The sequence below is a fragment of the Astyanax mexicanus genome, chromosome 5 (genome assembly GCF_023375975.1).
Source record: "Astyanax mexicanus isolate ESR-SI-001 chromosome 5, AstMex3_surface, whole genome shotgun sequence".
Taxonomy (NCBI): Eukaryota; Metazoa; Chordata; class Actinopteri; order Characiformes; family Acestrorhamphidae; genus Astyanax; species Astyanax mexicanus.
The window spans coordinates 28,046,752-28,074,521 of record NC_064412.1 but is presented as its reverse complement, the minus strand read 5'-3'; the positions used below and the strand labels follow the sequence as shown (position 1 = coordinate 28,074,521).

General features: G+C 39.2%; 2 protein-coding genes across 2 annotated transcripts; both read left to right on the top strand.

The window, feature by feature from the left end:
* The first annotated feature begins 342 nt into the window (after positions 1-342).
* Positions 343-20,586, top strand: p4hb (prolyl 4-hydroxylase, beta polypeptide). The gene is made up of 11 exons (XM_007234422.4): positions 343-628; positions 3,278-3,484; positions 5,560-5,693; positions 6,749-6,886; positions 10,223-10,327; positions 10,807-10,932; positions 11,107-11,307; positions 11,668-11,788; positions 12,831-13,012; positions 16,118-16,222; positions 18,992-20,586. Exons 1-11 carry the CDS (start codon positions 490-492, stop codon positions 19,061-19,063), a joined length of 1,530 nt encoding a protein of 509 aa, XP_007234484.1. The 5' UTR covers positions 343-489; the 3' UTR covers positions 19,064-20,586.
* Positions 20,587-24,059: 3,473 nt separating this feature from the next.
* ppp1r27b (protein phosphatase 1, regulatory subunit 27b) lies at positions 24,060-26,804 on the top strand. The gene is made up of 3 exons (XM_015601609.3): positions 24,060-25,168; positions 25,659-25,809; positions 26,129-26,804. Exons 1-3 carry the CDS (start codon positions 24,937-24,939, stop codon positions 26,247-26,249), a joined length of 504 nt encoding a protein of 167 aa, XP_015457095.1. The 5' UTR covers positions 24,060-24,936; the 3' UTR covers positions 26,250-26,804.
* The last annotated feature ends 966 nt before the right edge of the window (positions 26,805-27,770 follow it).

The window sequence follows — 27,770 nt, the reverse complement described above, 5'->3', positions numbered from 1 at the left end:
CTTAAATAAACAGATTGTATTTTAACATAGTAAGACAATATTTAAGAACACTGTCATTATGTCCTTTTTGACATAAATAAGCCAATTTTGAAGTCAGTTTTATATTTACTAATGCCCTCCTCTCTGTTATAATAGGAATGTAGTGAGCTCCGTGCATTCTTGTGCTCTGTGTGGTGCTCTTTGTCCACCGCTGTGAATTGAAACACCGCCACAACATGGCCGGTGCTCTAAGCAGTGCCCTACGTCTCTCAGCGTAGGGGAGCGATTTGAGACGCGCCCCTCTCCCCGCCTTTCACTTCCAGGTGCCGGCGCGCAGCGATCCACTCACAATTCAACACGAACAGCATCGGGCACATAAATGCGCCTCCCACTCCCAAAACTCCTCTTCCTGCGCGCACTGCCACGTTAGAGAAACCCTCCCGACAAACACACTTCACTCACCAGCCTTTTCGCTCTTTCCTCCCCGGGTGTTTCAGGGTCCCCCGCGTCATGCTGAAGTTGGTGCTGCTGTGCGCCTTGGCGGTGTTCGCCACCGCCGAGCTGTCGGAGGAGGAGGACGTGCTGGTGCTCAACAAGAGCAACTTCGAGGAGGCGCTCAAAGCGCACCCCAACATCCTCGTCGAGTTCTGTAAGTACACTTGGAGGATGTTTTGCATGGAAGGAGCCCTCCCTCGCTCACTTGGTGCTCCTGCCCTCCTCGGGCACTCTATTTAGCTAGCTTTATGTGGGCTGGGATTTGTGCTTTGTGCACTGGCACGTATGCAAAACATAGCCTAACTTTAGGTTAGCTAACCTATGAAAGTTTCTGTTGCTCTGAGCGAGTGAGTAAGCGGTTTGTTCCGCTTGGTTTAGGAGTAGCTAAGTAACACCAGGGGCGTGCATTTCTGTAGCTACAATAAGACACATTACCTAAAGCCAGCCTGAGGGCATACATTCGTGCACAGTGTTGAATTAATCAACGTTCGAACGCACTGTGGAAAATAGAGCGCTTAGATGCATAAATAGCTTTATTTTATGTATACACAGAAAATACTGTCATCTGCTGGATTTCGTTTCATGAAGTGATCGAATTTTAAAGTTCCACCTTAAATGGTGCAGCAGTTACATACTGGCGCCTCGGAGCTAGTTTGTAACTGCTGGACCATTTAAGGTGGAACTTAAAATTCGAACAAGTCATGTTTGTATTCTGTTTAAGTAAACAGAGCGTAGCTTAGCTAGCTTTACCACTGTATTAAACATATATTTAAAGCGTGTAATATACGTATTCACGTTGCCTACGGCTTTAAACTTAAACTACGTAAATTAAACTACACAACACGCGCTTATTTGAGTTTTTTTTTTTGGCCAGTTAGCTAGCGTTAGCCATCCTTAGTTATTTAGCTAGCTTGCCGGTTAGCATGGTAGATACGCTAGGTAACAGCTAGCATTAAACGTTAGCAAAACAATAAAAAAAGCTGAAACTAGTTACCGGTAAGCTAATACTTTGTTGTAATAGAAACCCTTTAAACTCCTTTTAAATCTGTTATAACCTGCCTGGAGTCGTAAAACGTCATTTTGTTGTCATTTTAGCAAGCTCAACGTGCTAGCTAGCTAGCGTTAGCCAACCAGGGCTCCTGTAGTTAACATACGCTAACCCTAAAGCTCAGGGAAAGTGAGCTGCCTAAGTAGAAGTTGCTGTGGTTTGCTTTCCACATTTTTTTATATATATATATCACCACATTATCATAACTTGTTGTGTAACTATTTTATAGCTTGTGTTTTTCTGGTCCTGTTAATCTCAAAAACTTTACATATTAAAGTAAAGTTAACGCAAACTTTGTCACAGATAAGAAGAGTAACTACTAACTTAGTTAAGTGTTAACTGACTATATAAACTAAGCCTCCGGTGCTAATATGGTTTGTATATTTTTATTTTTTAAGTTAGTTTTATCTGCCTTAATCATGTAAATATCTGTTTTGGTCACAGTAGAGTTTCTTTTCGAGCTTTAGGTCAAAGCAAAGTAGTTTTTGTTGCTACATATATATGCATATAATTAGTCCTAAAACATTAAACATTTAGGAGCCATACAGCACAGCACAAAACAGCACATTTAATTGTTCTTGCTAAAGTTGTGAATCACTACTTTTAAGTCTCCATTTTGGATTTTGCCCTCTCCAATAGAGGTGCGTTATCCAAGCTAAAAGTTTTCCAAGCGCTGCCCACTCACAGAGCTCCACAGCGTGTGATGGGCGTGGATAACGAAATGGGCGTGGTACGCGCTCCGCCCAGTCCCGCCCCCTTTCTCTTGTTAGGTTGACGTGTACATCAGCATGGGTTCACTCATGAGGCACGTCAGCACCAAGAAATAGCCCTTTATTATTGCTCAGCATATATAAAGGTACAGCAGAACCTTGAGCACAGTTTGGCAGGAAGTTCTGGAATTGCGTGCAACATTTGAAGAGTTGTGAGCGACTGATGTGGACATGAGCTATGGACTTTGGCCCTACAGCACAGCAGAGTTGATTTGGGCAGCAATGACTAATACATGTCTAATTCATGACTAATAAGTTCAGGTGATGAAATGAAAATGAAATCATGTGCTCCCAAATGTTCAGTTTCATTTGTCCAGAAATGCTTCGCACAAGTAGGTCAAAGGGAGAACCTGTAACAGAACATGGACAAAGTTTATGTAAAGATAATGGCAATAAGAACCTCTTGAGTGGAGCAAAGTGTCAAAAGCATATGAAAAGAACCACTAGGAGGAACCACACTCAAATGTATAAAACCTCAGAAGAGCAACCAGAGCTCATGAACATGAATGGAAAATGCAGGAGGCATGTTTGCACTCTTCACACATTGATCTTATCTGGATAAACTTTAACCAAAGGTTAAAAGTTAATATTAAATAAATTTCATTCAGACTTGAAAGTCACTCTGCATTTAATTAGTTTTAAAAACACCTTTATGTTAACAAAATATGTTTCTACCTCTCAGACATATAACGAATGCTTTTAGCCAAAGTAACTTCCACACGTTTGCTCAGGAAACATTCTTGATGCACAATGCTCACAATGCTACACTTGAATACCTGCGTGTCAAATTAATTAGTGCAGCAGTCTTTAATGAGTGCTAGCTTTTAATTGCACCTGAAAGATTTTTTTGGTTTTGCTATCTGTGTTTAGAAACAGCTCTAGTCTGCTGTAACACATACACACACACTATAAAACAATTAACAATGTGTATACGTGGTGTGTTTTATCATAATATATTAACATGTGGTGTTCTTGATGGTTCCAGATGCACCATGGTGCGGCCACTGCAAGGCCCTGGCACCAGAATATGCCAAAGCTGCAGGAATGCTCAAGGCAGAGGGTTCAGACATCCGCCTGGGCAAAGTGGATGCCACCGAAGAGGCAGACCTTGCACAGGAGTTTGGCGTGCGCGGATATCCCACCATCAAATTCTTCAAGGGAGGAGAGAAGTCCTCCCCCAAAGAGTACTCAGGTGAGTTTAGTAGTTGGGGATGTGGCTTAACTAACGCAAATGTAATTAGAGCCATTAGTCTATCAGTTATGTTAGTAATGCAGGCAGTGACAGTTGCAGCTTTAATTGTAGAAGTAAACTTGACCAAACAGACATCCAGAGAAAAGGGTGTAATATAAATAAAAAATAAAGTAATTTTCAAATACACTTTATTTATTTATTTATTTATTTTTTTTAAGATATAGGTGCAAAAGTGATTGTTTTTAAGAGTAGTGTCAATTTATGAAATCACCTTCATAAGAATCATTAAATATACAGCAGAAATCAATCAGTCTTGCTTTAGAGCATTTGAACTGTAGTAGAAATCTTTCCCAGCAGGTTTCGCTCAAGAGTGGACTGCAAGAAATCTTAGGCTGCGTTCACATTACAAGCCTAATAAATTAAAATTTCTATTTATGTTTAGTTCAAATCAGATTTGGCTGTCTTGGTGGTTTAGTCATATATCATTACAGTGACCTCTACCTGTCAGTAATGAGAAGAAATTTGTCTCTGAAACGATACATGCTGGCTGAAGACTGCAGCAATAAGCATATGCATGTAGGCAAGATGGTGCATGAAATCCATTCAAATACACATTACATGCCCACAAATTGGATACATATTTAGTTGAAGACCATGTATAAGTGGCTTAAATCTGATTAGAAAAGATCAGATTGAGCATCAGCCCTGAAAAATCAGATCTGTCACATTTTTAAGGCATTTAAGGCAAAACGTCTGACTTGTAACTGCAGGCTGGTAATTCTTAATTTCATCACAGGCCATAAATGTATTTGCAACAGTTGAAGTCCAAATACAGCATCTACATATGGCTTTATATAGACAGGTGAAATTTATTATATATACAAATTGAGTTGAGTCTAGCAGTCCTGACCGTTCTAATGATAGTTCCAGATAGATGATTAAGTAATTGGTCTGTGTGGCAGCTGTGCTTTATTAACCTCACTTGCTTTCTGTTGATTGAACTGAGATTATTTTACCCAACTGTTAAAGCTCGGTCCTCTAACTGCCCTCATTAAAGTGCTCAAAGTGGTCGCAGAATGGCATCTTAATGATCTGTCGCACGCCATCCTCTACTTTAGGGACCTTCTCATCCAGACTCAGGCTCTAATGGAAGCTCAAGCCGTGCTAATGGTGAGCTAAGCACTGTGAGTAACTGAGCTCAGGCTGATCATCCTGATGGCTTCAGCATAACTGCCACGACTCCGAAACGTGCAGCTCATTCTGTACGTGTGTTTGCATGTGTGTTTTCATGTGGCCCTTCCTCCGTCCCCCAAGATTCCTTCAGCCGGCTGAGCGACGATGTGCAGATCCTCACGTTGCCTGCGGTCTGCTCCTCCAGCGGGGGCGGAGCAAGAGGCTTTTCCCTCAGCTGTGTGGAGCTGGAAACCGGAGCTGCCAGGGTCAGCTGGGTCCAGACAAATCCACCCCCAACACTTTGGAAGCTCTAGAAACCTGTATGGGCTTCTGGAAGCAGGGTGAACATCTGGAAGTCCAAGACCAAGATTAGAGAAATTCACCTTATTCAATCTTATACCAGATGTTTTAAGAGCTACACTTTCCTGTGTGAAAGATAATCAGTGGATGGCAAAAAAAGAACAGAGAGAAAAGAACAGGTCAACTCCCACTCTTCAGTGGTAACATCATAAAGAGAGATCAAAATACATGAAAAATATAGGATATTGTTTTTTTTAAAGATTAAATGAGCTTTTCCTAAGTGCAAATGCTGTTTTTCATAGGTTTTCATTTTATTTGTAGTTTTTTTTTTTTTTTGCTTTTTTTATGTAATAAAATCTAGAACATTTTAATGTTTTCTATTATATGGCTTTCAAGTTCTGTTCCTAACCCATTTCAGTTAGGAGGTTAACCAAGATTGGAAGCTGCTGTGTCGTCAGAAATGTTCTACATTTTATATTTATTTACTGTCCTGACTGTTGGACTGTTTGCTCAGTGCCAGTCATACTCTTTCTCTTTGTAACTGTGCTAGTCACCGTACAGTCATGTGACCCCTTTTTTCTGTCTCGTCTGTGTGTGTGCAGCTGGAAGGCAGGCTGATGACATCGTGAACTGGCTGAAGAAGAGGACAGGACCAGCAGCCGCTGCTCTCACAGAGGTCACTCAGGCCGAGTCTCTCATTGCAGACAATGAGGTCGCAGTCATCGGTTTCTTCAAGGTGAGCTTTGTGTACAACAGTGGTAATGGTGTTGGTAAAGGCTGTGTCACCAGGAATTGCTGGATGAGGACCATTGGATGAAATCAGATCAGGTTCTTTAACAGATATATGCAGAAACAGCACATGTTCACTGCTGAAATTTATGCTAAGATGTTTTCTTCCTGTTGCGTTTGAGCAGTTTGAGAATTATGACCTAATGCTAATGCTGGGAGGCGATATGACTTCAAATCAAGACCACAAGATTACATAATCTGGAGTTCAAGATTACATCAGTTAGAGGTTCTGAATGAACTAGTGTTTCCTTCTTAACTTTTAATAATGAATATTTCAATGCCACATGTTTAATTGTATCATTTTACTTTGAATACAGATTGTCCTATTGTGAACTATGATCAAGTGCCAGTTTAATTTAACAAAAGTCACATCAATGTTTTTTTACTGGCTCTGTGAGGGGGAATATGAAAATCACATTCATTACCATGTGAACAAATACATCACTGATTAAATTTAAGTATGAATTTGAGGACTTAATACTCTGATTATGTAGCATAAAGGCAACATTAATACTGAGAGGACACTGCTGTCATGTTCTTTAGAATGTATGTATTAATTTACGTATTTGTGTAATTTTCATATTGATCTGTATTTAGCTTAGTGTATTGTCTGCGTGAGGTTGCTTCTAAAAAAAAAGTGATAAGTGTAAAATAGATCTGAAACTACTTTATCTTTTCATGAGTACTTACTTATGCTTAATTTACAATGTTTTGTTACTTCTATTTTGGTTTCTAATCACTTAAACGCCTCCCTGAATGCCTGTTTATTTATTAGCACTGTATACTTTACAAATCCAGGAGTCACATCTAAACACAGCCACAATTTCTAAAGTAACCTTGAGAAGTTCTACAGATAAATATATTTTGTTCCAGTTCCTGGAAGGTTCTCAGTGGGTCTGTCTGTGAACTGAGGTGTTCTGTCAGTGTCTGGGCTGACCATTTCTCAGAGGTGAACTAAAGCTGGCTTTGTTCCTTCCCATCCCCCTCCCCTTTTTCTTGTAGGACGTTGAGTCTGATGGTGCCAAGGCCTTTATCAAAGCAGCAGAAGCTGTCGACGACATTCCATTTGGCATCAGCTCTGACGATGCTGTTTTTTCCAAGTTCGAGGTCACCGAAGACTCCGTTGTGCTCTTTAAAAAGGTATTTTGTTGTACTCTGTTATCTTTAGCATCACTTCTTCTTAAAACTTCTTTTTAAGATTAAGGCTTTTTGCTACTTCTGTAAAGTATGTGTTAAGATAAAAGGTTTTTGCATGCAGCGTAATATATTGTTTGGAATTCAGTTAAATCACTATCACATTTTTTGTCATTTTAAATTATAATTTAAAATCTATTAAATTAATGATTTAATTTATTTTGTTTAAGTATGTACAGGCTTGTCATGCCAATGGTTAATACTGTCCAATAAGGACTTGCTCACTTTCCAAAAAAAAATTAGGGCATTAAACTAGACAGATGTTTGTTAGACCACCACCACTACTACTACCACCACCTGCACAGACAGTGTGTGCCTGAGAGATAACCCCCCCCCCCACCCCCCGTTAGATTACATTATGTTGTGTATGTAAAATTTGCTGAACCCTTTCCTTTTCCTCACTGCCGTCACGTCTCCACCGTAGCCAGGTAACCTGACCCAGACTGCCCTTCATACAAGTCTGTCTAGCCAAACTCCTCCTACACCATGCTTAAATTAGCCCCCAACCCAGCGGTCACCAGAACACACCGGTAACATCCAGTCTGCTACTGATGCCCTCTGTGTATACTGTCTTATAAATGATTTGAAATTTTCATTTTAATACCTTTTTTATAGGCAATTTATTGTCTTGATATGTAATAAATGTGTTATTTTATTAACAAGATTCTGGCATTGCAACTAAAAAATATTATACACACGCACACATACATTTAGCAAAACTTGGAGGTTATGCCCATATGTTTTACAAGATCAAGATATAATGACTCATAATTGTGCCAGTCCTACCTTTTGGGTTTGATTTTTGACCTTTAAGGTGCTATTACGTAAAAATCGACCATCATGCTGTTACGTAAAAATATCAGTTTTATATTCGTCATGACAGACGGGTGGATTACAGTTCCCTCATCAGGGTTTCTTGTTGCTTGGAGTGACGCCTGTATTTTTAATTGGGGTGGGGTGGAGTTGTTTGAGGGGTGTGATGTAATTTATCATGATAATAACAAGAATCATCAGGTTGCCCAGCCTAATTTGGAGCTTTACACAAGATTGGAAAGATGATCCAGTTGAGTTTATGACCCAGTTTCTTCATTTTAGAAATGCTTGTATAACTAAAAAGCCGTTGGATCTCCTGTGTCAATGTACTGTGTGTAACTTTAAATGCACTTTTTTCTAATGAAATCAAATGGTATTTTTTGTAATGCTGATCCAGCTGGTTTCAGACACTTTTTTACTTTTTTTTATGCAATTTTTACCATTCATAACCATTTTGCCATTAGCAGATATATAATCATCCTCCTCCTCCCCTCCCAGTGTGTGAAAATGTGCATTGAAACATGTAAGACATGACCAATAATTACACATCTGTCAACAATCCAAAAGTTTGTTGGTTTGGATTGGAAAATTATCACAGCCACAGTTTTATGTTGCCCAGCCGCTGGTGCCTCTCTACCAATAAGATTCCTTAAGTCCTTGGACCCAATGGGACCTGAACATAACATAATTCCTGCTTTAAATTAGCTGCTTATATTGACTTTAACAGTGCCAAACTCAAATTATATTAGAAACTGTTCTTAAAACTGTGTGTCTAATGAACCAGTACTTTTAAGCAGGTTCTTGTGTATCAAATGAGAAAACGTTGCAAAAATCTCTTCTACAATACAGCAGTGTTTCAGGCTGAGTTTCTAGCTGTAATAAGGTCCTTTGGTCAGAGCCTGTGAAGGAGTGTCACTGTTATGTAAGTGATGACCTTTTAGCTCTGAGATTATCTGGGTCAAGTGACCCCTGCTGAGATGATGCAAAGCGGGTTCATATTAGAGGCTGACTTTAATTACACAAGCACATACTGCAAGCAGGCTGAGAAACCCTGACACTTTCTTGACTTTGAGCTTAAATATTTATGCAGATGCAAGTTAATGTAAGTTCATCAATCATTTTCTGTGGAGCTCAATTAAAAAGGATTTGGGGAAGAACTGACCAATTTTAAAGCTTATAGAGCAGGATAATTCTCTATAGCTCTTAATCATAGATGAAGAAAAGTCACCTTTTCACCTGTGCTGTATTCACATTTACTAGTGACTCATTCTTTTAATTTAGCTTTATTCTGATTTCAGATGTTTCAAAGTGGTTTGGAAATACGAATGTGACCCTTTGTTTTAAGTTACTTTCATATCTGGATGGTTCTTTTGGAACAAATTATAATAATGTTCTGCTTGAGAATATCAGTAAGGTTTAATATGGGATCTTATGTATATGTGAGTGTGAGAGACTAAGATTAGCAGTGGTTTTGTACCCCTACCCCAAAGGACCACTGATAAGATTCCCATTGCGTTAACACTCCTTACAACAACTGCAGATCTCATGCACACACTCCCATTTCTTACTCAGTCATATTTCTTTCTTCTTTTCTTTTTATGTTCTCTCCATTAATCTATATTCTATACATTATACCTCACTCTCCTTTCTTTCCTTCTTCTTTTTTCTCCTTTACTTCATACATGGTTAGTTTTTACTCTCATCACTTTTCACTTCCTCTTTCTTTTTATCCTTCCTTAATCATCTTTCTCTTTTTGTTCCCTCACCTTTTTTCTGTAATTCTTCCTCTTTTACTTCTTTTGTTCTTTCTGTTTGTTTTTTTTCTTATCTGCTTTCTTTTTTCATTCAATATTTTTTTCCAGTATCAATTTCAATCTTCTCCTTTTCTTTCTTCTTCTTCTTTTCTTTCTTTTTTTTTTTTTTTTTTTTTTTAAATTAGCCCTCCTACTTTTCCCACCCCCAGATGTTGTCAGTCACCATGTATTATGCTAAGGCCCCCCACACCCCCACCTGTTTAACCTCTTTGTGGTTTGTCACTCACTGGTCACCAAGTAATGCTAATCCCATCCCTGGCTGCAGTGCATTTGTTTAGACACCTGATATGTCTTTCTCGCTCTCTCTCTCTATCTCTCTCTCTCTCCTGCACTTTTTTTTTCTTTCCCTTTCTCGCTCACTCTTAGCTGCCTCTTTTTCATTATTGCAGTGTTGTATTGTTTTCTCCTGCTGTCTACTGACAGACATGCACACACTATTCCTGTTGACAGATGTTTTCTGCTGTTCTTAACACTTAATTAGATTAAATATAGCCTACCAGGTAGGCTTATCATAACTTACCGTACAGCTTTAAGTGTGTTAAGTGTTGGTAATGCTATAAAAAGTTTTATGGAACTGCAAGGCTGTGGATAAGTCCTGCTGCGGCAAACTGCTGCGTATATTTAAAGCTAATACAGCCCTTCTGTGTTTGTTTAGTTTGACGAGGGCCGTAACACTTTTGATGGAGAACTCAGCAAAGAGGGCCTCCTGAGCTTCATCAAGGCCAACCAGCTGCCCCTGGTCATTGAGTTCACTGAGCAGGTATTGTATTTCAGCAACACTTTCACAAGTAGATGATAAAAAAATAGGTAGTCGATTTTTATTGGACATGGGTTTAATAAAAAAAAGTCCCCATTACTAATACATTTGAGAGCATACACGAGCTTCACCTAAATGTGCATTTTTAGTATTAACCATATGTATGCTATAGTACAGGTTCCACGCTTAACTGATTAATATTAATACAGTGTCCATACTTTAAATGTAGTTTAGTTTCCAACGATTGTCTATACTCTACCTATAGTATGGTTTCTGCTCTTTGCAGTTGGGTTGTGATCTAGTACCCACACTTTTTCGATGTTAGTTAGATTGTCATAAACTACCAACATTATCACTAGTACGGTTTTGTGCCTTTTCACTCCTGATTTTATGTATAATGCTAGTTAGTCTGTCAATCATTCAGCATGTGGGCTAAAGAAATGTATTCTAAAAATGTGTTTATTTTAATTTCCTCTCCTCAGACGGCCCCCAAAATCTTCGGAGGTGAGATCAAGTCACACATTTTGCTGTTTGTGCCCAAAGCAAGCAAAGACTTCCAGGACAAGATGGACAACTTCAGAAAAGCAGCTGAAGGCTTCAAAGGCAAGGTGAGTGAGGAGTAAACTGTAATGGATTTCCATTATAGAGAGGCAACTTTTTTATGCAACTATAATCAATGAGTTTTATGCATCAATAAGAGTTTTATGCAGCTTATAAACAATGACCCACTTGGAAGTAACACCACCCACTCAGTTATTAATTTTCTTATGATTGTTCCGTAGATCCTCTTCATCTTCATCGACAGCGATGTGGATGATAACCAGCGCATCCTGGAATTCTTCGGGCTGAAGAAAGAGGAGTGCCCCGCCCTGAGACTCATCACCCTGGAAGACGAAATGACCAAATACAAGCCAGAGGCGTCAGAGATCACAGCAGAAAACATCATTACCTTCTGCACAGCTTTTACAGAGGGCAAACTTAAGGTGTGTACACTTTACACCATAGCAATGATGGAGACTTAGAACACTTCCTTTTACAAAATCCAAAGTGTCTCTAATTGTGCATAATTTGACTTAAAATGTGTAAAGTTCGGTAGTTTGCTTTCCTGCTGTAAAAGGGTTAATGCTCTAGGCTAAAATGATGTGCTAACTAGGAAACTGTACCATATAAAAGTATTAAGAGATTGAATGTATATATTTTGAAGCAATCTCTTCAGTAAAAATGTGCTTATAGGAACGTCAGGCTAGCCTGGCTTTGTTGTGGAGAGTGCTGCACTGTAAGCTTGTATAGAGCTTTAATAAAATAAATACATTTGTTTAATTCTATTTTCCATTTGTCCACAGCCTCATCTTATGAGCCAGGACATTCCTGAAGATTGGGACAAAACCCCAGTCAAGACCCTGGTGGGCAAGAACTTTGAGGAAGTTGTCTTTGACCCCACCAAGAATGTCTTTGTTGAGTTCTGTAAGTGACATTTGAAATTGCAAATTTGATGCATTCTTACACAGTCTAAATGAATCATGCTTTAATTGGCTGCTTTGTCAGAACAAGTTCAGTAAGAACGCTTTCAGTAACTTGCAACAGCATGGATACGGTGTTCATTTGTCTCTATGCAAATTGTGCTCCGAATATTGAATTGAGAAACTTTTTTTTTTGTTATTTAAGCATAAGTTTATGGATTTAAGTGTATCATTACAGTGCAAGCAAATTGTATATTCTGTAGATTGTAAGATTCCAGGATTTTTCCTGTTTTTCCCAGTGAACTTATTTATTAATAATGCATGCATGCAAACATGCATTATGACGACGTATACTCATAAAACCTATTTATAAAAATAAGTTTCCTGTTTAAAAGCACATCATTGTTGTATAGAGGTTTTGTTTTAAGTTTGAGTTGGCAAGACTATTTTTACATGTTTCCAGCAGCTGGGGGATCTGGTTATCTTGCACTTTCCTCTAAAAATGTCCACTCCTCTATGAGTGGGAATTTCCCTGTGGAGGAGGGGATTTGCAGAGATGCTAACAGGCAGCACGTGCTCAGGGCTTTTTATGCTGTCCAGTACATTTGGCCTTGGCTGGAGCTGTATGTGGATTTGCTCAGCTGTTGGTGCCACACACTCAATAGACACTCGGTCAGTGATTTGTTCCATCTGATGATGGACCAGAGACCAGTTCCCTCATACTTTCCACTGTACTGGGTTTAGAATACAGCAGTAAAGTGTCATTCTCCAACTGCCTGGGGATGTTACCCCCTTAGTGAGTTTGCCCTGAGCTTCTGAAGCTGCACACTCTTGAACAAAGAGAGAGAGAGAGATTTAACTTAACCCAGACAAAGCAAAGACCCATATTCAGATTTCCTTACACTCCCATAAATAGTTACTGTTTAATTATTTGAATAATTTCAACATCTTAGTTAGCAAATATGTTTTGGTGTGGAGCAGTGTACACACAGTTGTATCAGAAATGCAAAAAAATCCTCTTTCGATTATGCCACCTTTTCTTTCAGATGCCCCCTGGTGCGGTCACTGTAAACAGCTGGCTCCTATCTGGGATCAGCTGGGAGAGAAGTATAAGGACAGCAAAGACGTTGTGATAGCCAAGATGGACTCCACAGCCAACGAGATCGAGGCTGTTAAAGTCCACAGCTTCCCAACACTAAAATTCTTCCCTGCTGGGGAGGAGCACAAGGTGAGACCCTCTTCATCAATCAGTTAGTTATCTAAAGGTTATAGGATGTGGTTTAGTTTTACAAAATGAGGTAGTAGCTGGTGCAGTTAATTTAGGACACTGGCTGACAGCTTTACCTAGAGTAAATCATTCTTCTCCAGAAGACATTCTCCAGAGTCATACTGGGTTCACAAAAACTGTTACTATTGGATGGCAGAATTATGCTAGATTGCAATAAAATCAAGAGATCACGATGTAAAACCTGCACATTAGATTCATACTAGTTTAAATTCATTTCAATCAATCTTTATTTTCACTCTGGTAACTTGAGTGTAACCCTCATTTTTAATGTGGCCGAGCATTGACAACTTTTAAAATGAAATTAAAATCAGGCATTTAATCACATTCAGCTGCTAACAATAAAAAATAAAATAAAGGGCTGAAGTTCAGAAATATTTTAAAAATGATTTTGAGATGCCAGCTTGGTAAGTTGTAATGATTCTGTCGTGAATTCTAGCTAATTAGTGAAGATGATGGATGGGACTATGTCACCAGTAATTAACTTTAGAGCAGAACGATGGCCTGAATCCAGTTGTTTGAGGATGCTGGCTGATGCTTGTTTATAAACTACATCAGCATATTCCAGGACTAAAAGTAGTGTTGCTTATGTTTGCCCGAGAAAGAGTCGTAGAGGCAACAAGATTTATATTTCGATAAAGAAATCAAAGCCTCTGTCTGCACTTAATGACTAAATTATTACTGAGTTTTAAATGAAAGTTTTTAATGGTTTTCAACTTCACACTTTTTAATCATCTTGTTCATAGTCATTTCAATTACAGATCTTCTACAAATAAAACTATTCTAGGTTCATCAACACCACCAAAGAGTTTTGCATGACTGTCAAGTTGCTTAGTCAGTGTAGTTCTTTAGTTTGTAGCCTGCAACTTGCTTACTTGTGTTTTTAAGTAGAGCATGGATTTGGATTCAGGTCTGCTTTCACATACATCAGATAAAATTTGGCTCATCATGATCAAAATGCATGACATATGATATTGAATATTAATCCAAATAAGAAAATAACCTATGCATGCTTGAAATGGAGAAGGCATGCCACATGATTAGTTTAGGGCCAAGATAAAAAGGCTAAGGTTGCTGATAATTGTGCTCCCCAAGCATGTGTGTATCATTGCCTCGCACTGCAGCAACATGCGTTGGTCAGCTCGATTTTTAGCATGTCTGACACGTTGCTCAATCTTGGGGCGCCACAACCTGACTTGAATCTGCTAGGAGCAAAAAATAAGTCTGTGGTTATTGGTTTTAAAGGAGTAGTTTGATGAAAGAGGATTTATTTGCCTCTTTCTGGAGTATTATACTTAATCTACTCCTACAGTGATAAAAATTCCAGTACTATACTACACACTGACCTAGATTTAAATGTGGTTCTAGCAAATGTATATCTGTACAATTCTCAGGATTCTGACTCGTTAAACAGGCTGAATGTCTGCCTTTTAAATGACTATAAAAGTTTCCACAAATTTTAAGCAACATTAGCACTGTAGCTGTGGTGTGAAACTAAAGGAAGAAGCTAAACTTCAGACCACCAAACATGCTTTAACTGACAGCACTTTGATGAATGAGGTAAAGTAGGAATTTGCTTTTTCACTGAAAAGTGCATTTTTGCAGCCTGCTTCCAGCAATATAGGCCAGTTGCAGTCTTTCTCCTGGAGACTAGTACTCTGGTACCAAGACATGCCACACCCCCGTCTCAGAAGCCCAGATCACTTTCCCTCTCATGGCTTTGCACCTTTAAGAAGAGGTGTTCGTGGTGGTGTTTATTTTTGGAAGTGGGGGTGATGGAAACCCACTCAAACTCCCCGTCTACAGTTTATTGACTGCCTGATTTAGAATCGAATTGTTTACAGAATTGGCAGCACGTGTGGATGAGAGGGAGACACGGCTGGCCTTGTAATTCTTATCTGCCCTCCTGTGTGCCAAGGAGATCCGGTCCAAACCGCCCCCAGTCAGACCTGCGATACTCTGCAGGGCAGCTTGATGCCAAGCCAAGCTAATGACCTTCCTTTGCTGCTGTCCTTAGTAATATCTGGAGGATTTTAGCTTCTGCTAGGTTGCTACCTAAAGCTACTGCAACTCATTTTAATCTGAAGCGGTCACAAAAGAATGCTTCGCTTACCAAAACTGTAACATTGTACTTTCCTGATTTTTCTATTAGTGCCATATGTTGTCAATACCTTAATGATATGTATCACAATATTATGATCCGAACACAAACTACTAGGGCAACTGTGATTTTATCAATGCTGTTTTCAGTGTTTAGGCCAAATAGACCTTTTGTAACTTTCCTAGGAGTGAAGAGATGCCCATTGCTGTGTAACATGCATATCCAGAATATCCAGGGAAAACCCAAGATTCAATAAGTCAAACTATCTCTTCTGCTATAAATGGACAGAAGTGATAATAGCTCTTGGCAGCAGACATAGGCTGTATTTTTGGGCATCACTTTAATATCCACATTTCTAAATCAAGACTTCTCACACTCACTAATTAGTCTCATATAGTTACTAAAAGGTGGTCTACTTTCAGTCTTTGGTTTACTGTGAGTTGGTATTGACTTGTAGTTCGTATTAGTTTATTACGACCATTACCAATTTCAAAATGCCCAATGTCTGGATTTCGTTTCAGTAAACAATTCTTTGCAAGCCATACTAAGCCTGTTTACCTGCAATGCCTAAATTCGCCCAGAGGGATCCCTGGTCGAGGCTAGCTATGCCTGTATCTGTGTGCGTGACTATTGAGAGGATGTTGTCTACAGAATTGTTGGCTCATGTCAGCTAACCCATGCTTGACATCTGTATTAAGTGTCTGTATTGAGTTGCTGCTCAAATCCCAGAGGTTCCTGAAGCCTGGCATTGCCAAGGCACCAAGTTTTTCCCAGCCAACATCATAAACACTCCTCTGGGAGTCATAGATTTAGTGTATGTGAAGGTGTCTCCTTATTTTACAGTGGTGGAACCTGGTTAAATGTCAAAGTTTTAATGTAAAATATATGCTACTTGTTGATCACTAACATATTTTTAATGTGCTTTCTCTTCTTTTTTTTGTGTTTAGATAATTGACTACAGTGGGGAGAGGACGTTGGACGGCTTTACAAAGTTTTTGGAGAGTGGTGGAAAGGAAGGAGGAGCACCAGCAGGAGAGGATGAGGATGAGGAGGTAGGTGTGAGTGTAATAACCAGGGTAACTCTTACCTGTTCATTGGACAACACTAGAAAAATGAATGGTCTTTACAGTTCCAGGAACCTTATTTTAAATGTGAAGCAGAAGTTATAGTTTGTCTTATTTTCACTATTAACTTGTGTATGGCTAAAAATACAAATACACTGGGTCCATTAATCATGAGATATTACAATTAATGATCGTTTTCAGCGTCTCTAGTGCTGCTAGACAACTGTAGTTATATTTGCCGCATAACTTGCGCTTTAGCTCGAAGCACACCTCCTTGGAAATGTAACTATGCGTCGCGAACAGACATCTGTGATTGGACGGTAACGCATGGCCTGTTGGACCACACATTCCCGCCTTTGCTGTTTAAAATGCTTATAACCGCACTGCATGAGCTATGGCATGGAGTATAAATTGGGCTTTAAGTGCCAATGACTCTTGCTGATTTCTGATTGACTTTTCATTGGAGTACCTTTTGTTATTTGGTGCTTGTTAAAGCATCTTAACAGCTCACTTTTGGCTTTTAAATTTTATATTAGCTACAACTGGTGTAGCTTAGTGTTTACTTAACTTTCTATAGGCTCTATACGACTCAACCATTTGAGTTTTATTTTGGTAACTGTAAACAAAGCCATACACAGTTGTTTACATGTGCAGTTGGTGCAGTGATCTAGAACTTAATTCTTACAGTTTATCGTCCCTGCACATGCCTTTTACACCAGCCTCTGATCTCAAAGGTGTTCTGGTTGCACCTTCAAACTGTCTCCCTTTTTTTATTGTTTGCAACAATTTAATACTTTCATGCATTCCAGTTTAGGGCTAGTGTCAGTATTACTCAGCATAAAGGATTTTGGATATTTTTCTTTTATGGCTTCCTGAGCGCCAGGTAAGTCATGGGACTGATGAAGGGTTAACTGATGTTTATTATCATGACCCCAAGTCAAGGCATCTGGTTTCCCCAATGAGGCTTCGTTTACAAGCTCTGATGCAAGTCCAGAGCACCTGCTTCTTGCATCTGACTCGTCTTGTAGCTCGCAGGTTGTAGATTTAAAATAAACGAGAATGCTAACTAGGAGCGCTAACATCATTAATTAAAATGCTTGCACTTAAACTTGAGCTAGATCACTGTCAGTCAGTCAAACCCCAGTGTTGGTTTGATTGTCTCCTGTTCCTGCAGCAGCTATTACTGACGGATTCAACACATTTTTACAAAAATCTTTTCCAATGGGTCAAGCCTTGATGTACAAAAGAAATGAGCATTGTGCGATGCCTCTCCTCTAATTCTTTGGGCATCGCGTCTAGTGTCCAGACTGGACAAGGTCCAAAACTTAGAAAGCCCATCCCAATCCCCTGGTTCCGATTCTAGGAAGTCTAATTCCAGTGCTTTACCGCGGTCACTAATGCCTAGCACAGCTGTTGGAGCTGTTTACCCTCTGCCCCACCACAGGGATGAGTTCTAACTGCCCACAGTTACTGACAGCAGTTCAGCATCAGTTCCTTCAACACCAGCTAGTTTGCGTGATGAAGACAAAAGGCCTTGGCAACACGAGCCAGAGGCTGATGGCTTATATGGTGCTTAATGTCAGGGTGCCCATTTCATTCCCTATACATTTTATTTACATTCTTTGTTCTTAATTTTGAGCGTTATTAGAGCTCTTAAAAATGTACATTTCTAAAGAGGGTCTTTTTGGAGCAGTTTCATAAATGGGTTCCAGTTATGGTCATGTGTTTATTGGTTGCCATGTATTGTTGCTTTTGTTTGTTGAAAAGGAGTCGAACCCAGTATTGATTTTTAATTAATTAGTTTACATGTAAATATTAGACGTTATTTGTGTTGTGTTTAAACCCCTACCACTAGACAATGTGTTGTTCTCTAGGGCTGGGCGATATGGGTCAAAACTAATCTCTATTTGTTTTAGCTGAAAGGTGATGGGCGATATGATATATCTCAATTTTTTTTCTTCCATTAACGTAATAATAAAAAGGCACATGTTCAAAGGCAATTTTGTTTAAATTTAGCTGTAGATGAACATGAGATATTCTAGAAAGATCTGTCGGCAATGTCGATCAACAAACTCTGAGGAGAAAAAGACAACTGTCAGCTAATTGGTCTGTTTTGATATAAACAATATTCTTATCGTATATTGTATGACCAATATATCGATACTTCAATATGTATCGTCCAGCCCTAATCGGTATCAACAAACTGAGAAGGGAAGGTGAACTGTCTGAGCTAATTAATGCACAGTATAATTCATATCGATTTAAATATTGTATCATCTTGTATCTCATATGAAAATATTGATAACTCCTAAACTCGACATATCGCCCAGCCCTAATTGATATCAATTAACTGGGAGGGGAAAAAAGGTAAACTGTCGGAGCCACTTTCTTTATGCTGTGATTTAATTTATCTAAAACTTTAAATTAAACAATTGCAAAGAACACCCTGCTTGTAGGATCACAATATCTCAGTATATTGAATCATAACCCCAGGTTCCTGCCAATACACAGCCCCAATGAAAATGTTGATGCTGACCAACATCACACCCTGATACTTGCATAACATTTACTGACTTTCCTAAATATACAAGTTGTTTACATTGCATAAGAATGCACTGGTCAACAGATCAATGGAAGTGTTCACATGTAACATGTAAAATAATGTATTTTAATAAACTTCTAAAACACTACAACTTCACAACTTATTTTCTATGATTGTAATATACATATTACCTCCCTTTTTTCCTCCTATTGTAGGATCTGGACCTGGATGATGTGGAGGATGATTCAGATGAAGGTCATGATGATGAAGGGCATGATGAGTTATAAAGGCGGAGGACAGCGAGAGATAGAGGAGGACACGAGGAGAGACAAAACCCCTTCACCACCACCACCACTTCCACTCTAAAACCCCTTCCCTGTCCCAGGAAACCTCAAGCTTCTCCCAGTAAACCCCCACAGCTGCTAGGGCATCTGCCCTTCTATCCAACCGCCACAGCAACTTGACTGGTCTCAAGCCTGGACTCTTACCCCTGGACCTCAAAGAAAAGAAAATTGAATACACATTTGGGTCATTTTTGGAAAGTTTCCCCTGGTGTTACCCCTGATGTGTGTTAGCGCTGAGGTTTGAGGGGTCCTAGTTGACTTCTGCGCCGGTTCATCACCTCTGTAATGATCCAAGAGATCAGTATTGCTTCACTGTTTAATTTGTTTAATTTAATATCGCAGGGTACAGAGTGAGGGGGGAAGGCCAGTTTTTTGTTGTTTATTGTTCCACAAACTCTCTCCCTGAGTGAGTGGACAAGTGTACAGTGGCTGGAATGGACTGATTTCTCAGGGCCCTGGGGGCCATACACCCAATAGGAGGTTGCTCAAGTCAATACATTCTGTGTAGAGCGGGCCATTGCGATACAAATGCAGATGTAGCTGAGACCAAGCTGAGAATTTCCCTTTTTTGTTCCGCTTTGCATTTTTTCCCTATTACAGTCCTAATGTGCTTCTTTTCTCTGTTTTTCCCCTCAAACTGTTAAAGGAACAGCTCATCCATGCATGCTGACTTGATTGAAGGTGGCAGAAATCCTGTAGCTGCTGATGTAGTCATGGTTTTTGTAGGCCTTAGCGACTACTGGATTTTATTCATCCTTGGTGACGTTAGCGTTACGGACTGGACCATTCCTTTAATATGTGGCTACTGAATTGTTTTTTAAAGGTGTTAAAGCTGTTTTATTTAATTCTATTTTTCCAGTTTTTATTTGAGTGGGTTTTTGTGTAAGGGCATGTGGCCCTCTCAGTCTCAGAGGATATCAAATAAAGTTCTGTAGCACTTCTTGTTCTTTTGTGACGCCAGCAGAGATTTCATATCAGTTACTGAAACCACAATTCCATTAATGTTCAGGAGAAGTTTTTCTGCCCATCATCCCCTTTTGTTTTGTTTCATTCTTACGGTGGTCCGGTTTGCACCGAGGCGGTTCTGTCTGTGTGGTCAGTATGTCTGGGAGGGAGAAAATAATGCAGCTCATGCTAACCTGGTCAGCGTTTTGTTTTCGTTTGGTCTTACACGTGTCCAGGGACAGGGTTGTGAATTAATTCTATTTTTTTTTTTTTTTTTTTCTTCACCCCAGCTGTTATTACTTTTCTAGAAGGGTGGATATCGGGGTGATGTAAATGGGGGAAGGGAATGGGGGTTTGTACATGGAAAGACTTCTGTAAGAGGTTTTGTTTTGTTTTTTTATTAAAAGCTGTATTTGAGAGAAAGGTGAGAAGTTGTTCAGAGAACGAAGCATTCCATCACATTTTCAGATCGATGTGGAAAAGATAACTGGTGGCCAAATAAACAACAAAATGGTGACAAACTGGGTGCTGGTGTGTTTGATTTATTTATTTATTTATTTATTTATTTATTTCTTAAATTTATTTTATTTTAATTCAGTACTTACTCATTTTTAATAGCTACAACTAATTTTATGGATATTTGTTGTGGGAATGCTTTCTTTAATTTAAATGATTGGATTTACTCTTGCATATATCAACGCAGGAAAAGGTCAGTGTGTAGAAACTACATGTAGGACATGTAGGAAATAGTCAGCCTTCAGCCTCTTTCCAAAACTTTTCTGCAAAATGCATGAACGTACAGGACATTAAATGTCAAACAGTGCACAAGAGAGATTAACACAGAGAAGGAGGCCTTTTGTTTTAATTCTTTGTGTTGTCTGGTTTTTACATAGTTTGTGGAACATATGCTGCAAAATGTAAAAAAGTGTTTAATTTGGTGTAACGGACTGAGGTTCGGTTTCCTGACTGCCCTATCCCAACACCTCTCTACACCTATAAGAGTGGGGAAGACTCCTACTCCTACTTTTCTTCTATCTATGGGTAATTTACATGTAATCCAAAAATGACTGGGTTGTAACATGGAGTTGAAGTAAAAGGTGCCCAGAGCTGTACAGACCAAACTTCTTGCACACTTTACTTTTTAAATACATGTGTAAATTTTGTGTTGCAAAGATTTAACCTGAAATGAAAATACATTATTGCAATAATAAAGTAGTCTTCTTTAAAACCTTTTTTTCTGTAAATTAGATCTAGCTAACAAAATCATCCTGCTTGTATGTTTATTTTATTAGAAATGTTCAAGTGTGTACAAAAAAAATCTTTTGCAAAATTACTTTTTTAGTAATTCATTTCAAAATGGGAAACTTATTGTATAAATGAATTACACACAGTGATCTATTGAAAGTGTTTAATTTATTCAATGGTTGATGATTATGGCTAACAGCCAATAGAAACCCAAAAATCAGTGTACTGTATTTAAAATATTATATTGGCAGTGTGCCAGGTCCTGCTGGAAAATGAAATCTGCATCTCCATAAAAGTTGTCAGCAGAGGGAAGCATGAAGTGCTGTAAGATTTTGTGGGGAAAACACTGCACTGACTTTAGACTAGATAGAACACAGTGGATCAACACCAGCAGATGACGTGTCTCTCCAAACCATCACTGATCATCAGTAAATTTTGCATTTCATTTTGGAAATCGAGAGACCAGAGTCTGGAGGAAGAGTGGAGAGGCACACAGTACAAGCTGCTTGAGGTCTAGTGTGAAGTTTCCACAATCAGTGATGGTTTGGAGAGACATGTCATCTGCTGGTGTTGATCCACTGTGTTCTATCAAGTCTAAAGTCAGTGTAGTGTTTTCCTGGAAAATCTTACAGCACTTCATGCCTCCCTCTGCTGACAACTTTAACGAAGATGCAGATTTCATTTTCGAGGGGGACCTGGCACAGTGCCCACACTCTTATGGATTCTAATATTCTTATATAATTTTCTGAGACACTGATTTTTGGGTTTTCATAATCGTCAACAATTAAATAAATTCACTTAAAAACAATTAAAATAGATCACCCTGTGTGTAATACATCTATATGAAGTTCACATTTTGAACTAAATGACTGAAATAAAGTAACTTTTCAATTATATTCTATTTTTGAGATGCACCTGTAGCTTGTTTGGTATTAAGAAATTGCAGTAGGCCTAGACTTACTTTCTGAGGGAAAAAAAACAGCCTGGTCTGCTTAGCCTTAAATCTGTTCAGATCTGTTGATTAATATCTTGACCCTCTTCAGACATTGTTTTCTTGTTTGATTATATATCCGGGATTTAATGCTTTTTAAACTGAAATCTTTCAGTGTGTTGTATATGTGAGTGTGTGTGTCAGATAAAAAGAAAGAGAGGGGGAGTTATCTGAGATATTTGATATGAATCAAATCTAATCTAGTTACCCTCTCAGTAGCAATGCTGTGTTACATCGCTAAATAAAACCACTGATATTTTATCAGGCTTTGCAAACTTGGTTACATAATTAATCTGTGATAAAATTAACATGTTAAACGTTTCCAAATCAATCGCATGATTTAATGTTGAAAGCACCAATCATAAAGTGAATTACTAAGCAGTTTTTAAAGTGTTAAGTTGGGAGTCTCTGAGCACTTTGGGGAAAGTCCAAGTGAGCGCTGCTTGCAATGCTTTGCTGGTGACGGGTGTATAAATTTAATCCCTGGCTGCTCACTGCACTGACCCTGGAAACACCAGTATCTAAACTTACTGAACGAATCTTTATATATAAACCTGTATAACCTTACTGCTGCTTTTACATTTTAGTAGAAGATTTAGTAGAAGAGTTTATTGTCACCCAGTTTTGGCTGTGGTGAGAAAACTTGATGAAATAACATAAAATAATATAGAGTTAAGAAAAAAAACAGACATCGACTGTTTGGTAATAAAGAAAAAGTGTTGCTGAAGTGAAGAGTTACTCTGATTTTATGTACCTGCTTAGAGCTACTCTGATGTAATGTACCTAAATATAAACATTTAGTCTTAGTCAAATTAACATTTCAGGTCTCCTGGTTTCAGGTTTCCTGGACAGAGTCTGAGGCTAGACCTAGACTGTATTTTCCTTCCAATAGAAAATGCTAGACTTAAACCCTGTCTAAGGAACCCCTTATGTTTAATGGGCCGATTCAAAATCTTCTAGTTTTTCAAATTAGCCAGAAAAATATCTGATTACATTATGGGCCACGTAATGCTAGACTAAAAAAGTGTTAATCACTATTAACATTACAGTTTAATCCTAGACTAGACTAAAAAGTTGTGTATTTGGCTCAGAGTGGTCCAGCAAGCTAAGAGCTGCCACTATGATTGGGAGGTCGCTGGTTCGAATCCTGTTTATGTAGCTTGCCATCGGCTACCAGAGCCCTGACAGAGCACAATTGGCCTTTCTCTCTCTGGGTGGGTAGATGACGATCTCTCCACACATCACTCTGAAGGGTGATGTCCCCGGCACGAGGCGTCTGTGAGCTGATGTGTCAGAACTGAGTCACTGCGCTTTCCTCCGAGCATCCTGTGATGCTACTCGGAAATGCTGCATCAGTAGCAGTTGGAAAAGAGATGGTGACTGCCTTCAAATGTGTCGGAGGAGGCATGTGCTAGTCTTCACCCTCCTTGAGTTGGTGCATTACTAGTGATAGGGGGAGTCCCAATGAGTGGGGTGGGTAATTGCCCATGTAAATTGGGGAGAAAATAAAAGGGATCACACAGGGTTCTGTTTTACGGTTACTGAAGCTTACTAATTGTGTCAGTAATTTAGTGTAAATGTAAATGGAGAGAACTGTAGAACTGAAGAATTGTTTGTAAAGCTCCACAATGGAACAGAAAAGTTAACCGAAGTATTGAATTTTAACGGCCTGGCTTTATATTTCAAGTCATTGGTAAATTAATTAAACCAACTGCGAAGGCTCTAGAAGTCTAGAACTTTCACAGTTGCGGAGGTGAGGTTATTTATTAACACTAAGCTCATGCTAAATATCTGGTAAGACTAAATCTAGAAGACACCATCATCTGCTCTGAGGCTTCAGCATGGTAATACCATAAACCAAGGAACCAAAATAGCCTTTATAGCTGGCAAACAATCCTTTTTTTGGTTGGCCACAGGTCAAACGCTATTTGTGAAGGGGCAGTAATGGCTGTTGACCCCCTCTTGGCCTGGTGTTTGGCGTGTTTCACCCATAAAGCATCTTTATGCCCCCTCGGCTGTTTACTAGAAGTTACTCCCCACTTGTGAAGTGCGTGACCGACGAGCTTGAAGTGACTGGGAATGTGTATGTGGGCGTGTATCCCAGCGAAAACAGGCTGAGGTTACAGCTCCCATCAGTTGAGAGGGCATGAGTGAGTGGAGTGGGCGGAGCCAATGGTCACTCATCTTCCAGTTCGGCCACTGGAGCTGTGAGGTGACGGCACCAAAAATAGTCAGAGAGAGGGTATATAGGGCCTGGAGCCACCCAGAACCATTCAGACTCGCACTACTGACCGCACTACTGAACTTTCCAGGAAGGAGCTCCACAGCCAGACATCCAGCCACAACACCAGTGGAAGAGCAGACCCAACAACAAGCTTGAAGAACTGAGAGAACCAAAGAACATTTGCAGCTTCAAGACTATCTGAGAACATCTGAGTGAACATCTTTCACAAGAACAGAGAACCTCAAGAAAAGCAGATTAAGCAGATTAAGAAGATTTGAAGCCATTCTAAAGTAAACTTTCAACAGGAACATTCAAGAACTTAAAAAAGAACCCAACAGCTCCTTCACACCCATATCTGCTGATAAACCAGATTTGATTCACTGAAAGACAAGAAGAGCTTCTTAGAGGAAGATGAAGTACTACCAGTGCCCCGTGACCCCAACTGTGACCTACGAAGGCTGCGGCACTAAAATCCTAAGCCCAGCATCCTGCTTGCGCCCAAACAAGTCCCTCAAACCTGTCCGCAGCGTCCACTTCCCCAATGATGTTCTCTTCCAGGATTACGTCCGCCAAGGCGAGCTGGAGAGGATCGGACGCTTCATTAGAACCAGGAGGGTGACCCTGGACACCATTTACCATTCAGGTGAGGGGGGAGACCAGTTAAACTTAGTTGATTTTGATTTAAATGGTGTTTGAACAGCATGGAATATACAAATACAGGGTAGATGAACCAACTAAGCATTATCTATTAATATTATTGCATCTTTTTTCTTGATATCAGACTGAATTTTGACACTGTCCAATAATATACAGGATTAGTAAGATTAGTATTAGTATAGAAGTTTATGCATTGATCTGTAACAAGCCTGGTTTTATGCTGTTAAGTTAAAATGTTAAGTCCAAGCATCTAAGTGATGCACTAAAAACGAAAAAAAAAATTAATAAATAACCACCAGAGCCCCTGTTAAGTCTCATTGCCCAGCTATCGCTCCATCACTGTCTCTTTGTTTATCAGACATAAACAGACTGTGTCTCTAATAGGATAATCCTCTGAGTGCTGAACAGTCATGGAGGTGGTAATTGACTTGTCTGAGCAGGATATTTAAGTTGTGATCCCTCTGGTGATTGTGCAGGCATGGCAGCCATCCACGAGGCCGTGCTCTCTGGAAACCTGGAGTGCGTGAAGCTGCTGGTGAATCTTGGGGCTGACATCATGCAGAGAGATGAAGAGGGATGGACGCCACTCCACATGGCCTGCAGTGATGGATTTCCAGAAATTGCCAAGTTAGTTTCTTTTTTGGTTGAATGCTTTATGTTTAAAGTTTACAGTACTGACTAGCATTTCTTTACAGTGGTGCATGACTAAAACACAAATGTAGCCATATAATGAATCATCCAATCTCACCTAATTTTTGCCTTTTAAGACTTTAGTTATTTATCTATATTAGTTGTGCATCCCTAATATAGAGTGGATGGTGATGTGATAAATTTTGCATGTAGCCCAACTTGAGACATTTACTCATGTGAACAATTCTGACTCATGTGGACATAGCGTTTTTATTACCATTTTTTAAACATCAAAACCTCTCTTGTGCTCTTTCAGGTACCTGCTGTCTTTGGGTGCTGATCCTGATGCAGAGAATGAATGTGGAGAGAAACCTGCTGACCTTATCGATCCCGACTGCAAGGAGCTGGTGGAGTTATTCGGGGTAGAAGGAGACTGAGGTTTCTCTACCAAGATTCTCCAGAATTCTAATCAGTTTTAAACATAACAGACCGTACAGTCCTGTTAGGACAGCCACTGTCACGGTTTAAGTCCTGAAAAAGGCCCTTTGGACACATTCTTGGCCTGAGGTCACTGGAAGAGGGTGACAGTGGTTATGTGAATGGAGCACTCTGTTCTCGAACTGAAGGATCCCACCTTCATTGACTGCACAGCTGCTTTAGTCCCGCTGAAGAACGACACCAAAAGCAGATAGTCAGTACCAGTTTAGTGTGTTTAGCGCTGCTGTGCTAATTATATAGACAGCTGTAAAAAGATAAAGTTTGAGTGGTGATTTTCTACTAACTTGATTTTATACACTTGTAGTTTTTGGTAATTGTGTAAACCACAACTGTGTTTTTTTACTTCTGTAAGTCTGTTTTAAGTACATCTTTTGTAAGCTTGAAATGTATTTTTCACTAGTTCTAAGTGCTGTTTTTATTCCAGTCTTGCACTGCAAATTATAGTCTTAATTTTTATACTTACACTGTTATTCAATAAAGTTTTCATAAGTAAATTACTGAAGTGTTTTTTGTTCTTTTAATTTTTAAGAAAAATTACACTGCACAAAAAAGAGGTTGTTTTTCCTTGGCTTGCAATAAGTGCATCATGTCTGTGACCCATTGACATCACTACACTTTTGCATTCTTTTTTTGTGATTGCTATTTTATTCAACAATTGCCCAAGAATAATTAAAATTAGAAAAAAATGTTTGTAAAGGACAACATATTTAAAACATAACTGTTTAAACAGGCACTAAACACTAATCCATATTTTTTTCATTATTAGCTGAAATGTGTTTCTTTGAGGTTGTGAAACATACTCTCCCTCCTGCCCCTCTCCTAGACCCACACAGCACCCAAAGCACCTCCCAAACTACTCTTCTATTTTTTTCAAGTTTGAGTTGAGGGTTTATTCAGTTAAAACAGGGGGTTTAGTTACCCTTTAATGTTTTTTTAATCAATTAAGGATTCCCACAGTAATATTTGTCATGCAGATATAATGCTTAATGAATTGAATAATGCAATCAATCACCTACACATGAACAAATGCCCAAGCTTTAATGGTCTAGCGGCAAATTTCTACAAACTATTTTTGGTCTGAAATTAGGAAGTTTTGATAAGGTGTTGGGTGAGGCCCTTAATGAACATGAGCTTTAACAAATATGAAACAATGGGTTGTAGTGTTCCAAACCAGGTAAAGATCCCACAATAATTGACAATTTAAGACCTTTCACATTATTAAACAATGGCTATACCATATAATTAAGTCTATACCATGTTGTTTGACAGCCTGGATGGAACTCAGGGAAGATAATTCAGCACCCTCACAGTCTAATGGACAAAGCTATTGGTGAGTCTAGTAGTGCAGGAACCGAGGCTTCTATACCTCTTCCAAGAGGGGAGGATGCTAAACATCTTCTGTGCAGGGTGGTTTGCATCACGCACAATTGTAATCCCTTTCAAATGAGGCGGGTGGTGTA

Excerpts from the sequence above, each read along its gene's own strand:
- p4hb (XM_007234422.4), top strand. The coding sequence starts at position 490 with ATGCTGAAGTTGGTGCTGCTGTGCGCCTTGGCGGTGTTCGCCACCGCC. Across the intron at positions 6,887-10,222 it reads CCGTTGTGCTCTTTAAAAAG|TTTGACGAGGGCCGTAACAC; the intron begins GTATTTTGTTGT and ends GTGTTTGTTTAG. Across the intron at positions 10,933-11,106 it reads CTGAAGGCTTCAAAGGCAAG|ATCCTCTTCATCTTCATCGA; the intron begins GTGAGTGAGGAG and ends ATTGTTCCGTAG.
- ppp1r27b (XM_015601609.3), top strand. The coding sequence starts at position 24,937 with ATGAAGTACTACCAGTGCCCCGTGACCCCAACTGTGACCTACGAAGGC. Across the intron at positions 25,169-25,658 it reads GGACACCATTTACCATTCAG|GCATGGCAGCCATCCACGAG; the intron begins GTGAGGGGGGAG and ends GTGATTGTGCAG. Across the intron at positions 25,810-26,128 it reads GGATTTCCAGAAATTGCCAA|GTACCTGCTGTCTTTGGGTG; the intron begins GTTAGTTTCTTT and ends GTGCTCTTTCAG.